The following is a 14,264-nucleotide window of genomic DNA, read 5'->3' as shown; positions in this document are numbered from 1 at the left end:
TAGAGACAGAGCATTTTAGGCGTCCCAGTCTGCATGAAACCATCTCTCGCCTCTGTGTGAGACAAGACCAGACACACACGGTTCTTACGTTACGTTTATGCCTATAAAATCAACTGAAGTGTCAATTCAGTTGCTGGTGAAAAAAAAAAAAAAAAAAAAAAAACCAGCATGGTAATTTATTTTTGGTAGGCTAGGTATCGAAGAGCCAGAACATTTGCGCATGCGCTGACGGAATGTTTGAACAAGAGAGAAAAACGCAGTACCTCCAGACACCGGCGCTGGAGCGTCGTACCAAACGAGTCATCCCGGGATTTCGGCCCGTGCGATCGCTTTTGGACACAGTTGGCCCTTCGCTGCTCTCTGCTACCGACCTTGCCTCCCGGTACGGCATTGAGGGAGAGATATGTCGGCCCCTAAACCATATGTGACAAATCCCACGCCTACTCACAGCTCCAAACCGCCCTTGTCAATATAGCGTAACAATTAGATGGCTTATATATTTAACGGAAAAGTCAGTTTCTCTGTCATATGGTAAGCAAAGAAGTCGCAGATTACAAAGTGTGCGCATATGCATGCGCCCTGCTAAAGGTAACACACATACATACATGCAAGCAGGCATAAACTTTATTTCATCTCGAATTTCAGAATAACTACAACAGCTAATAGTGCGTATGCGCCCTGCTAAAGGTAGCACTAACATACATGCAAGCATGCATAAACTTTGTTTCATCTCGAATTTCAGAATAACTACAAGAGCTAATATCTTCGAGACATTACTTTTACAACTAAAATACATAGCATATACAGGTACATAACTAAATACACAATATTTGAAGATATATTAATTAACAAGAAAAGCCGCTGTACAAAATGCGACCCTCGATTCTCTTTTAAACCCAGTAAACTCAGTGGTACGGATAAAATCAGGTAGCGCATTTCGCAACTTAGCTGATACGTTAGAAAAAGAACTAAGACCATAACTGGTTGTTTTAGGTTTATTGAAGGACAGAATGTAATTTCCATAAAGATCATGCATGAGAAGATTTTGAATGCGCTTATTGCATAGAGATGTAGAATTTGACTTAAGTGGTAAAAGGACAGGTAATTTCCAAATATAAATCTCACTATTCTCTTATTTATATTATACCCTTTGCTTGACAAGAAATTACGAAAGGCCAGTTCTTTTGCTACGAGGATAACACGGCGAAAAAAAGCATTACTTTGTTGCGAGTTTTCCAGGGTAAAAACTTCTTCAGAAATAAAAAGTCTACGTTAACAGCACACACCAGGGTTACTCCTTAGTATCTGGCTAGAGATCTTCTTCTCACTACTTTTTCCTCCGGCCGCGCCTTAGCCATTTGATGAGCGCCAGTCAAGTTGCCTCCTTCGTGGCCAAAAAGAATTCTGAGTAATTCTGCCATTCCATGACAAGGGAAGCCCCCCGATTCTCATTTCATAGATTTTTTCATAAATGTCGGGCCACCCAGTCCTACCAGCAAAATAACGCATGGATTGAAGGTTTTAGCTTTCAAAACTTGCCCAGATTGTGTCAGTAGGTCCTGGAATTCGTCCACAGAAAGGCCAGAGAGACAACTTCACTGGAGAACCGCCATGTTTACAACAGATAGATATGGATAGATAGACTGTGTTTATTAAGAAAAACACTGCAGTTAAAAAAACTCAATTGCGCCTCTTTGCAAGGAAGAAATATAAGAAATGATTTATAAATATTACTATTATAAAATTATAAAGTGACTACTCTTAGAGACAGAGCATTTTAGGCGTCCCAGTCTGCATGAAACCATCTCTCGCCTCTGTGTGAGACAAGACCAGACACACACGGCTCTTACGTTACGTTTATGCCTATAAAATCAACTGAAGTGTCAATTCAGTTGCTGGTGAAAAAAAAAAAAAACCAGCATGGTAATTTATTTTTGGTAGGCTAGGTATCGAAGAGCCAGAACATTTGCGCATGCGCTGACGGAATGTTTGAACAAGAGAGAAAAACGCAGTACCTCCAGACACCGGCGCTGGAGCGTCGTACCAAACGAGTCATCCCGGGATTTCGGCCCGTGCGATCGCTTTTGGACGCAGTTGGCCCTTCGCTGCTTTCTGCTACCGACCTTGCCTCCCGGTACGGCATTGAGGGAGAGATATGTCGGCCCCTAAACCATATGTGACAAATCCCACGCCTACTCACAGCTCCAAACCGCCCTTGTCAATATAGCGTAAGAATTAGATGGCTTATATATTTAACGGAAAAGTCAGTTTCTCTGTCATATGGTAAGCAAAGAAGTCGCAGATTACAAAGTGTGCGCATATGCATGCGCCCTGCTAAAGGTAACACACATACATACATGCAAGCAGGCATAAACTTTATTTCATCTCGAATTTCAGAATAACTACAACAGCTAATAGTGCGTATGCGCCCTGCTAAAGGTAGCACTAACATACATGCAAGCATGCATAAACTTTGTTTCATCTCGAATTTCAGAATAACTACAAGAGCTAATATCTTCGAGACATTACTTTTACAACTAAAATACATAGCATATACAGGTACATAACTAAATACACAATATTTGAAGATATATTAATTAACAAGAAAAGCCGCTGTACAAAATGCGACCCTCGATTCTCTTTTAAACCCAGTAAACTCAGTGGTACGGATAAAATCAGGTAGCGCAATTAGCAACTTAGCTGATACGTTAGAAAAAGAACTAAGACCATAACTGGTTGTTTTAGGTTTATTGAAGGACAGAATGTAATTTCCATAAAGATCATGCATGAGAAGATTTTGAATGCGCTTATTGCATAGAGATGTAGAATTTGACTTAAGTGGTAAAAGGACAGGTAATTTCCAAATATAAATCTCACTATTCTCTTATTTATATTATACCCTTTGCTTGACAAGAAATTACGAAAGGCCAGTTCTTTTGCTACGAGGATAACACGGCGAAAAAAAGCATTACTTTGTAGCGAGTTTTCCAGGGTAAAAACTTCTTCAGAAATAAAAAGTCTACGTTAACAGCACACACCAGGGTTACTCCTTAGTATCTGGCTAGAGATCTTCTTCTCACTACTTTTTCCTCCGGCCGCGCCTTAGCCATTTGATGAGCGCCAGTCAAGTTGCCTCCTTCGTGGCCAAAAAGAATTCTGAGTAATTATGCCATTCCATGACAAGGGAAGCCCCCCGATTCTCATTTCATAGATTTTTTCATAAGTGTCGGGCCACCCAGTCCTACCAGCAAAATAACGCATGGATTGAAGGTTTTAGCTTTCAAAACTTGCCCAGATTGTGTCAGTAGGTCCTGGAATTCGTCCACAGAAAGGCCAGAGAGACAACTTCACTGGAGAACCGCCATGTTTACAACAGATAGATATGGATAGATAGACTGTGTTTATTAAGAAAAACACTGCAGTTAAAAAAACTGAATTGCGCCTCTTTGCAAGGAAGAAATATAAGAAATGATTTATAAATATTACTATTATAAAATTATAAAGTGACTACTCTTAGAGACAGAGCATTTTAGGCGTCCCAGTCTGCATGAAACCATCTCTCGCCTCTGTGTGAGACAAGACCAGACACACACGGTTCTTACGTTACGTTTATGCCTATAAAATCAACTGAAGTGTCAATTCAGTTGCTGGTGAAAAAAAAAAAAAAACCAGCATGGTAATTTATTTTTGGTAGGCTAGGTATCGAAGAGCCAGAACATTTGCGCATGCGCTGACGGAATGTTTGAACAAGAGAGAAAAACGCAGTACCTCCAGACACCGGCGCTGGAGCGTCGTACCAAACGAGTCATCCCGGGATTTCGGCCCGTGCGATCGCTTTTGGACGCAGTTGGCCCTTCGCTGCTTTCTGCTACCGACCTTGCCTCCCGGTACGGCATTGAGGGAGAGATATGTCGTCCCTTAAACCATATGTGACAAATCCCACGCCTACTCACAGCTCCAAACCGCCCTTGTCAATATAGCGTAAGAATTAGATGGCTTATATATTTAACGGAAAAGTCATTTTCTCTGTCATATGGTAAGCAAAGAAGTCGCAGATTACAAAGTGTGCGCATATGCATGCGCCCTGCTAAAGGTAACTTTTATTATTTCATCTCGAATTTCCGAATAACTACAGGAGCTAATATCTTCGAGACATTACATTTACAGCTAAAATACATAGCATATACAGATACCTACTAAATACATAATATTTAAAGATATATTCATTAAAAAGAAAAGCTGCTGCACAAAATGCGGCCTTGGATTCTATACCCAAAATAATAAAAGGAACAGTGCCCTCGAGTTTTGTCAAAGTTTGAATGCAGAGCGCCATGATTTGCTAAAAGATATTATTTTATCAGACTAAAAGTAATCCTTTTTCAGCGATCTAGCGACATGTTTTCAACATAGATTTTGAGGCTCATCTGCATAAATCACAGAGGCAAAAAGTCATTATATCATTCGTCACTGAGCTGAATTGGTCAGGCACACGCTTCACGGGGCGGTTTTGTAAGTCTAAGGTGATAGTGATTGCATTGCATTATGGTTCGTTATTTTGGCGCTTGTTTTAATTCCGTTTGAATGTTTGGTAGTTTTGTGTTGTCTTATACTTTGAGAGGTTATTTGTTTCGTTCGAGAAACGACAGGGTGGTTTTTGCAATCCGTAGCGTGTTGAGGAATGATTCAGTCGAAGGTCCGACAGAGCTATTTTGGGTTGTGGCTCTTTTTCTTTTGTGCCACGAGATGGCGTAGTGTATAAATGGATAACTGTGGCCGAGATCTGATACAGCTGTTATAGGTCGAGGACCTTTGCTCTGGGCCACATGGTGGCGTCTTGGGTTCATCAGTTGAGGACTGATAGAGCTGGAATAGGTCGAGAACCTTTGCTGTAAGGCGCGATGTGGTTGGTAAAAGACGGGAAAGGGAAAGTCCGGTGGAGGACCGGTCGGAGACCTTCCCATAACTAAATGCCAGTGAGTCTGCAAGAAGGGTAATGAACTGTGCCATCCCTACTCCTTAATAGAATGTCGACCTACTAAGTGCCTAATGTGAGCACATCTTCTTATCCGCCATCACTGGAGTGTGGTGGGTTTGAAAAGGAGATATTTTTTCATGTGCATACCAAATGCACCGTGAACGCAATTTTCACAACAGTTTTCTCCAAGATTAAATTACACTATCAACACCATTACAACCAAGACAAAGGAAAGGAAAGGAACTTTTGTAAGTGTCTAGTCGTTCTAGCGCTGAAGCACTGATTGTTTATTTAAGGATTTAAACAGTAGTGGTGCAAAAAGAATAGGACATAAGTCCCTTCCTAGGTTTAAGCACCATTGGAGACACTGTAAACTGAAATTAACAAATAACGCACAACTATTGACGGGCAATGGTGTAATATGGTTTTTGAGCCGCAGACGGCAACCGGAAGTTGTTTTCCCTTTTAACTTGTGTTGTCACTACCACCTTTATATTGCTAAGTATCTTTCCTCCGTTAGAGACGATCAGGTTAAAAATCTGGGAAACACTCCTGTCCTGGCATGCAAACGAGCAATCTCTTCTCCCGAAGCAGGATGAACTGTATGCCATCACAAAGGCTCAGCTCCTCTGCCTTACAAGGACATGGTTAACGAGTCCTGCCTTGACTCAATTGTCCAAATCCCAGAATACTTGTCCATCAGGAACGATCGGAAGATACGCCGTGGTGGTGGGGTTTGTGTATATGTTGATTCCCTGTTTCCGTGCCGGCGGATGACTGAGTCTGAAAACGTAGATATTGAGTCCTTGTGGATCTCGGTTCGACCCTACTGTCTGCCGAGATGTGTCTCCTATATGCTCATCGGAGTTATCTACCACCCTCCATCCAATGGTGACATGAATCATGAACTGTGAATCATTCCTATCAAAACGCCCCGGATGGTCTAGTCGCCGTTACTGGTAATTTCAACCCAGCTGGAATAGGCCTGGAGGTTCAGTATTTCGCTCAAAAGACTGGCATCACCCAAATCATTACGGTCCTGACCACAGACAGTGGCACACAGTATTGGATTTTAAGCAACAAACCACACTATTTCGAGTCACCGCTTCAAAAGTCTAAAATTGGCAGGAGTGACCACTTCTGCATTATAGTCAAGCCCAATGTTGGCGTTACGAACATCAGACCTGGAAAGAATACGGTATGGAGGCGTGACCTGAGAGAAAGCAGCATCACTGCGTTTGGTAGTTGGATTACACGATTTGACTGGAGCTGTGTTACTACTGTAGCTTACCCCTTGCAAAGGATAAGTTTGACACTTTCTACAGCATCATCACGAGTGCAGTCGACAGCTACTTGCCTACGAAGGGAGTAAAGGTTTGCCTTAATAATAAGTCTTGGATAACTCCTAGGATAACATTCCCGATCACGCTAAGGCAAAAGGCTCTCGCAAAACGTGGTAAGGACTCTGCTCTGTACAAAGATCTGAGAAATCACGTCCAGCGGGAGTGTAAAGCGTCTAGGGCAAGATTCTATTCCAACAAAGTGGCTACACTTAAAGACGCTAACATATCCCGCTGGTGGAAAGAAGTCCAATCCCTAAGTGGCATGGTTGATCGCCCTGAGTGGTGGCTACTGCTGTTCGCTTTACTGGTGAATAGGGTGGCGAACTCCTGGCCGTATCGTTTCAAATATGTTGATGATACTGTTTATGTGATCATCCCTAGGTGCGTGCCAAGCTGTTTGCCATGTGTGGCGAGCCACATTCTTCTCGGTTCGCGGCCGAACGTGGGATGCGCCTCAATACTGAGAAGTGCCGGGAAATGGTAATCAATTTTCTGCAGTATAAGCTTGCCCCACTTGACGCACTGCAATTAGTGGGCTCGGTCATCGAATGGGTCAGTAGTTATAATAAGATCCTCGGTGTTTGTATCAGTAATGATCTGACTTGGAATGTACACATTGATTATCATGTTTTCAAGAAAGCCAATAAGCGCCTGTACGCTCTCGGGTTACTTAAGAAATCAAGCCGATTTACACGGTACGACTTTGTCGCATGCGACAACGGCTTACGACAAGCCCACGACATGATTTACGATTGTTGTGTACGTAAGAAAAATTGTCGTAGCATTTTAAAACAAGTTTTAAAACGCTGCGACAATCGTACGTCATGTCGTAGGCCTGTCGTGAGCTTGTCGCATGCGACAAAATCGTATCGTGTAAATCGGCCCTAAGACCTCGTAGCAATATATTGTGCGCTCATAAGATCAGTTCTGGAATTTGCGTCCCCTGTCTGGGCTGCTCTGCCCGACTATTTTGATTATGTAAAAGACGGGGTGCAAAAGAGAGCACTCCGTATCATACTACCTGGCCTGAGCTACTGTGAGGCCTTGATGGCGTCAGGCCTTGACACTCCCTTCCTTGCGCCGGAGAGATGATTGTCAGAAATTCGTAGAGCTTGCCCGCGAACAGGAACCGCTCCGGTCCCTTCTTCGTCCAAGTGCCGCCACAAATTTGCATGGGTACTCGCTCAGGTCAGGTAGTAAGAATTTAGTTTTGAAACAAGTCAAGACCAAGAGGTTACGAGACTTTGCCTCGGTTAAATACGTTTAAGACTAGGGCTAGTCATTGACTATTGGAACCATATTCACGTGTGATCAATATATTTATATATATATGTATTTCGTATTTATGCAACTACAATGTATAATTCAGTGCTATGCACTGCAAGACATTGAAATATACAAACATCATCATTATCATCAATATACCCGTGAGAAGCATAACAAGCTTAGTTGCTTGGCAACAAGCAAAAGCACAACTGAAAATCCAGAGTGCAATTTGTGGTCTATGAGAAATTTTACAAGTGCTTATTTATTCCAAATTACACGAGAAAAATCATGAGATTGCTTATTAATAATAAACATGAAAAAATTGGAGATGGTTAAGCAGAAAAAAACACGCGTATCACACATGCCATAAATTGCACCATCCAGGGCACACACTTGATTGGTTCTGACCAAACCCCATTACAGTTTATTAGCCAATCATAATCCAGAATTTCGATTTGTAATTTGCACTGGTGCATTACACTTTTTGCACTGCTACACATGAACTGCACTGCTCTCAGCCAATCAAAATCGAGTAATTTTTCATGTATATTATTAACGTAGTAATGCACCGGTGAGAAGGATGATAAGCTAGGTTCTTGGTAACCGCCAAAAGGACAACAGAAAATTCAGTTGCCAAGCTTCTAGCTATTATTGAAACCACTGCGTCTCCATAAAGCTTCAATGAGGATTTTTTCCCCTGGCTATGGCCCTGACTTGGCCTTTATAAAATGGATGTTAAAATGCAGGCATGATTCCACCAGTTTACAAATTGCCCTTTCTGAAACTTAAAATTTCTTTTGGTCCATATTATCTTGTTTGTCTGATATGCACATCTTTGTCGCTTTTATAATTCATGGTCTTGAAAACAGCACAGTGAGCCATAAATGATTCATCCGTGTCTGTTGAAGAAAAATTAAATAAACTTCAAGAGAGCTCAACATTCCCAAAAAGACGAAAGCAAGTTTGAGATTAATACAGTAAATGGAAGTAAAGATAATCACTTCTTGAGATGTTTATCAAGAAACAGCACTCACCTCCTGCTGCATTTGATAACTCGACCCAGTCTGCTAACCACTGAACCAGGGCCTCTGGGTCAACATCAGTAGTGTCCAGGCCTCTTGAGTGGCATACCTAATAGGATAGAGGGTGTCATTATGATGATACACTTGCAACTGAGAAAGGCTGTTGATACACAACATTTTTTCATATTCGAAAATAAAATTTAGGTGGACGTCAATCAAATGTTTCCATGACGAATTCAACTGCTGCCAAGAGAACAGGAGGATCATCATCAAAGTTGCTGCCTAATGGTCGCCTGGTTGCCTGGGGCACCTTATTTGCGAGCGCGGGCGACCAAATTTCTAAACAAGTGGCTTGAATGGGCGCCTTACTTGATTCATCCTCACTTTCTTGTAAATATGACCCTAGCTGGAATTAATTAATTCTGGGCTCTTAAAAAAATGACTCGGGCTACTAACTTTTAATGATGGAAGCCGGAAGGGTTCTCGGAAAATTTTCTTAGGCAGCAGCCTTGATCACGGAAACATTTGATTGACGTCCACGTAAATTTTACTTTCAAAGTTGTGCATGTAACTGATAACTGCTGTAATGAAACACTTCTCACTTTAATATCAAGGAGCCATGTTACAGTTGTGTGCACCGTCACCTGTCCAATGAACAAACGTCAGACCTTATTTTGATACAACAGCCTTGTGTCAATTCAAATTTGCTAGCATTGGAATGAAATGATCCGCATAATAAACTGAAGCCACCTAACGGTATATGCCTTATCGCCCTTTATAACATAGTAACAACACCAAAAAAATGTGAAATGGTCAACACAATGAGGAGTTTGGCTTGACACTTCAGGCTCTGTACATACAGTGAGAAGAGAAGCACATTCAGCTGTTAATGTGTATGACGCACACGTGAAAGGTACTTTTTGAACTTTCTGATTGGTTTCTGACCAGTGGAAGAAAAAAATGACTTTATGTAATTGTTGTTTCAGTAACTAAGTTTTTGCTTGGTCTTTTTTTTCATACTGCTGTGACAAAATAGCCTATCATTGCTGCGTTTTGTTTAGAAAACAATGACTGCAAATTCAAGAGTATTTTTTTTGCTTACAGCCTTCAGTTGCTCTTCGTGCAGATGCCTAAATCCTACTCTTTTTAAAGCAGCATCTTCCTTCTTCACTGATTTCAGTATTCGCTTTAGACGAGAACGCAGAAATCTGTTTGGAAGCCAAGGACTGATTAGCCAGACATGACTAAGTTTTTTCTGCAACAGTAGTTCATGAGAGAATAAGAGTAAAACAGACTTGAAATCAAAGGAGCTGTTGATGGCTTAATTCCCACACAAACTGTTATCTTCCTCCCAAAGGATTGGTGCTTTTGTATCAAAGTTGTAAGGATTTGTGTCCAAAGAGCACAACCTTAAAACTCTAGTAAAGTCCTTAATAATTAATCAAGTTGAGGAAAACATTAATGCAATGTTACTTGCCTTTTTTGGAATATTTTTGTCTTCATGTAGTCACAAAGAGGAATAGAGATGGTAATCCATGTAAACAGATTGTGAACCCCCATACAAATATTCGCTTTGAGAGATTTTTTACCAAGAATTTGTTTTTAAGAAATTGGCTGCTACTGAATTAATTTGCAGTTTACATGTATTGTATTTTAAAGGTTCTGTGATAATTCTTTGCACACTGTTGGTGAAATTTAAAGTATACAGGACAAAAAGAGATGGCAAATTATCCTGGACCTCTTTTCTTTTTATTAACCTCGTTTTTTTTTTGTTTGTCGCACAGGTGACTGAATTTATTTGTGTTGCAAATTGCTGTGCATTTGGTTGTGAAAACATTAATTGTTTAACACTATCATGACCTAAATACTGATAACAAAGCCAATATGTTACTTCATTTGCGGCCTTCAGTATCTGTAAACACTTTTCGAATTGTCTTTACCAAATGATAGCGTGGCAAATAATCAAAGCTGAGAAGTTCTCCCTTGAAAAATTCAACTGCATTTAACAGCTCTTGGTTTGAAGGATGCTGTTTTTCTACAACCTGTCAGAAAAAGAAGATTTTTGAGATGCATGTTGCATTAAACAATAATAATTTTAATTTAATTCCCCTGGTATTGCTATCACTTCTAAAATCTACAATGCACTCCTCTTTTTGAAAAATTCTCACATCCTTTGTTAAAAAAAATTGTCAGCGAAGAGTGATGTGTAGATAAAGGCAAGAGATTTGTGTGCAAGCTGGAATAGTCTAATACAAAGTGGCTGGAACTAGAATAATTATATTTCACATGATTCTTTTACATGGGAAGTCTTTCAATTTGAGCTATCTCTATCTCTATCTATTGTGCAGTTTGGTGAAATACTGAATTACTACATGTAGTCCAACACACATACATGTACCAGTAACAATGAGTTAATTTACAACAAAAGACCAAGATGCCTACTGTACAGTAGGTATTCAGTTTAAAGTATTAAGGCAGTCTGAAATTAACCAAAGAAATTGTGTGAAAAGAATTTCATCCACATTCAAAATGTTTGATTGCTAGTCTAAATGAGTCACATGTGAGCTAGATGTCAAACGTGATATATAATTTATATATAATTATACAGTATATAGACTGAACTAATTAGCACTACACAGCTGGGCAGTATTAACAAGAAATCATTCCTTTTTAATGATGTCTTACACAGATCTACTCTCAGTTGGCAATATTGACACAGGGGCAAGCAAGAATTAATCATATGCATCTTCAACCAGTAGACTACAGTAGACTTTATAATACTACTGCTATCATGGAAATGTATCATCTGCATTCATTTCATAATAATTATCAAGTCACATCAGCAGCAGGGTGATAATTTGGAAAATTCCACTTTAAACATGATTCTTTAACATGCACTCACAAGCAAAGTCTATTGGTCCCCACCCGTCTAGAGCTTTCATACAAATGTTGTAACATACATGTACATTGTATGGTGCAACTTTGGCCATTTCTAAACCAACATTGGATTAGAAGGAGGAGGAAGTAAGGAAAATTTAATCTCTTATCACACAGACAAATGGGCATTAAATAGTGGTGTGTCACATAATTCCTAAACATGTTTTGTCCAAGATTGTAGTGAAAATCACAGTACACCTTAATTTAACCAACGTTTCCAAATAAACAGTACCTTAACTGAAGTTGACATCAAGTCTTCTGACTGACTATGTGCTTTGTAACCCAGTGCCAATCTGCCAACTTCTCTAACGAGAGGAAGATAGTGTCTTCTCCTTCTTGTTATATCCTGTATCACAAACTTTTCCTTCTGGTGTGGCTGCCAGTAATGACGCGACAACAACTGCTTGGGATAGAGGAAGCTGCAAATAAAGTGACAGAGACAGCTGTGATCAATGGGCACTTCAGCAGCATCAGAGAGAGGGACAGTCCATACTACAGGAAACTATGGAAAACCATCTCATGCGCAAATTAACCCTTTGACCCTTGACCCCCAAGCCAGCCTGAACCGGCCATACTAAGCATTTTACTCTAACGCCAGATGATTTTACTCATCAATGGGGAACCCCCAGGAGTCAATGGGTTGAGGGATAAAGATGGTATTATAAAAGATGCTTTATTAACAGAAGGGAGGCACGGTGGCCTCATGGTTAGTGCGCTCGACTCCGGATTGAGTGGTCCGGGTTCGGGTCCTGGCCGGGGACATTGTGTTGTGTACTTGGGCAAGACACTTTACTCTCACGGTGCCTCTCTCCACACAGGTGTATAAATGGGTCCCGGCGAATTTAATGCTGGGGGTAACCCTGCGATGGACTAGCATCCCATCCAGGGGGGAGTATAAATACTCCTATAGTCGCTTCATGCTACAGAAACCGGAGGTAAGCGCCGGCCTGATGGGCCTTCTGGCTCGTAAGCGGTGACTTTACCTTTTATTAACAGATGCCTTTTTTCATTTTATGTACATTTGTAATTGGTTTTCTTAAGTTGATATGTTTTCTTTTTGATCAATGAACATTAATATTTCGTAAAGTCACACATGTGTTGTTAGTAGTAATACTAAAAGTAACAAACATTGCCATCGCCACCACCGTTGTCAAAGCAGTGGTTTAGTGTTACAGTAGTAGAAGTAGTATGACAAATTAGAGATTGCGTGGTAGATATTATCTAAAATCCAATCAGAAATTCATCAATGGACAACTAAAAGAGACACTTACGCTACAAATGGAACCACATAACCCAAGAATGGTATGAAGAACGCTACAACAACTGGTAAACTCTTAAGGAGGTCTTTCCTTGTCTGCAGAAGAAGAGATCAGAACGTGACTCAAATCTTTCATAAAATTCCTTATTGTACCATTTACTTGAGAACTACATTTGTAAATTCAAGAAGTGGTGTTCATATCGTTAGTGGTAATCAGGGGAACTGGTTATATGATGGTGGGCACGACAAAAAACACAAACATGCAATATTGGAGGGATCTTTGTTTACACAGTCCTATCATTTAATACATGACTACAATATGATCTTCACTGCTGCAGTCTTTGTGAATGTCATTCTTTTTATCTTGAAAAGACACTGTACAGAGTAAGCAACGGGATAGAAAAACGACAAGTAAGGACAAGTGCTCAATGAACATGGCAATGTGATAATTGTAATGAAAATTCAAACCCGTAACCTCTGTGATGCTGGTAGTATGCTTCACCAACTGAGCTACATGTTTGAAACCACTCAGTTGAGAGCAATTGTTTGTTTACTTATTTTTATTTATTTATTTATCTTTTTTTAAACCTATATCCACTTAATTATGTATTATTTAGGGATTGGAGGAACAAATAAAATAAAAATAAAATAATAATAATAATAAATTAAATATTCACTACACACCAACAGCTCTAAGGACATGCAAAGAATAGTGGAAGTTAAACCTTACCAGTCCTAGGACGATGAAAGTTTTTTATAACTTATAGTAAGAATGTTGTATTTAAAGTCCTAAAATTACTTAACATACATTTGTACCAGTGCATTCGTCATACAATGTATTTAAAGTGCCATCTAAATTTCTAATCAATTTTCACAAACCTGGTGCAAATGAATTATTTCCTCTGTTTTCAAAATATCCCAGTTGTAACTATTATTTTTCAGCTTTTTCTGTATCTCAAACATCAATTTTACGTCTTTCCCTAATTGTTTACTTCCACCAACAAATGCGGCGACAACTTTCCCAAGTTTTTGAATCCGAGAATCACCTCGGGTTGAATTTGAACAAGTTGTTGAAAAATGTGAAGCTTGATTTTCGCGCAAACGATTCAAACTACTTGCAGCCACTCTAACATGATTGAAGGCGACTTTGTGCAATCGGTGGTGATGACTTGCTGAAACACGGGAGCAACAGAGTGATAGAGCTACCGTCATTTTCCTTGTTTTGTACGCAGAAAACTCCAGTGCTCCTGGCTACTTGTCACCTTGGGTAAGGAGGAAAGATTAAGTTAGTTGAGCTACGAAAAATAAACCGCTCTTCGCCAAACCTTTTGCCCTTAAAAGCCCTTTATAGCCAAAACAATGATCATGGGTGCCAGCTTTTGAATATAAAATAGAAAGCAGGGTCATAATATATCGATTTTAGTGTTTTCAGATTTTCTCACTAACTCTCTCCTCCCCAACTA

At 40.0% G+C, this 14,264-nt stretch overlaps 1 protein-coding gene across 2 annotated transcripts; it reads right to left on the bottom strand.

Moving 5' to 3' along the window:
- Positions 1-7,618: 7,618 nt before the first annotated feature.
- On the bottom strand, positions 7,619-14,235 carry LOC137984859 (LETM1 domain-containing protein 1-like). Of its 2 annotated transcripts, XM_068832173.1 has the most exons (7): positions 13,681-14,235; positions 12,815-12,897; positions 11,776-11,962; positions 10,547-10,648; positions 9,709-9,861; positions 8,619-8,715; positions 7,619-8,483 (listed from the first exon to the last, which is right to left on the bottom strand). In XM_068832173.1, exons 1-7 carry the CDS (start codon positions 14,011-14,013, stop codon positions 8,392-8,394), a joined length of 1,047 nt encoding a protein of 348 aa, XP_068688274.1. In that variant the 5' UTR covers positions 14,014-14,235; the 3' UTR covers positions 7,619-8,391. The 2 variants fall into 2 exon arrangements, with proteins under 2 accessions (XP_068688274.1, XP_068688275.1); XM_068832174.1 differs by lacking the exon at positions 9,709-9,861.
- Positions 14,236-14,264: the final 29 nt, after the last annotated feature.

The sequence above is a fragment of the Montipora foliosa genome, chromosome 14, assembly GCF_036669935.1.
Source record: "Montipora foliosa isolate CH-2021 chromosome 14, ASM3666993v2, whole genome shotgun sequence".
In the NCBI taxonomy this organism is placed as follows: domain Eukaryota; kingdom Metazoa; phylum Cnidaria; class Anthozoa; order Scleractinia; family Acroporidae; genus Montipora; species Montipora foliosa.
This window is presented reverse-complemented; position numbering and strand designations above follow the sequence as displayed.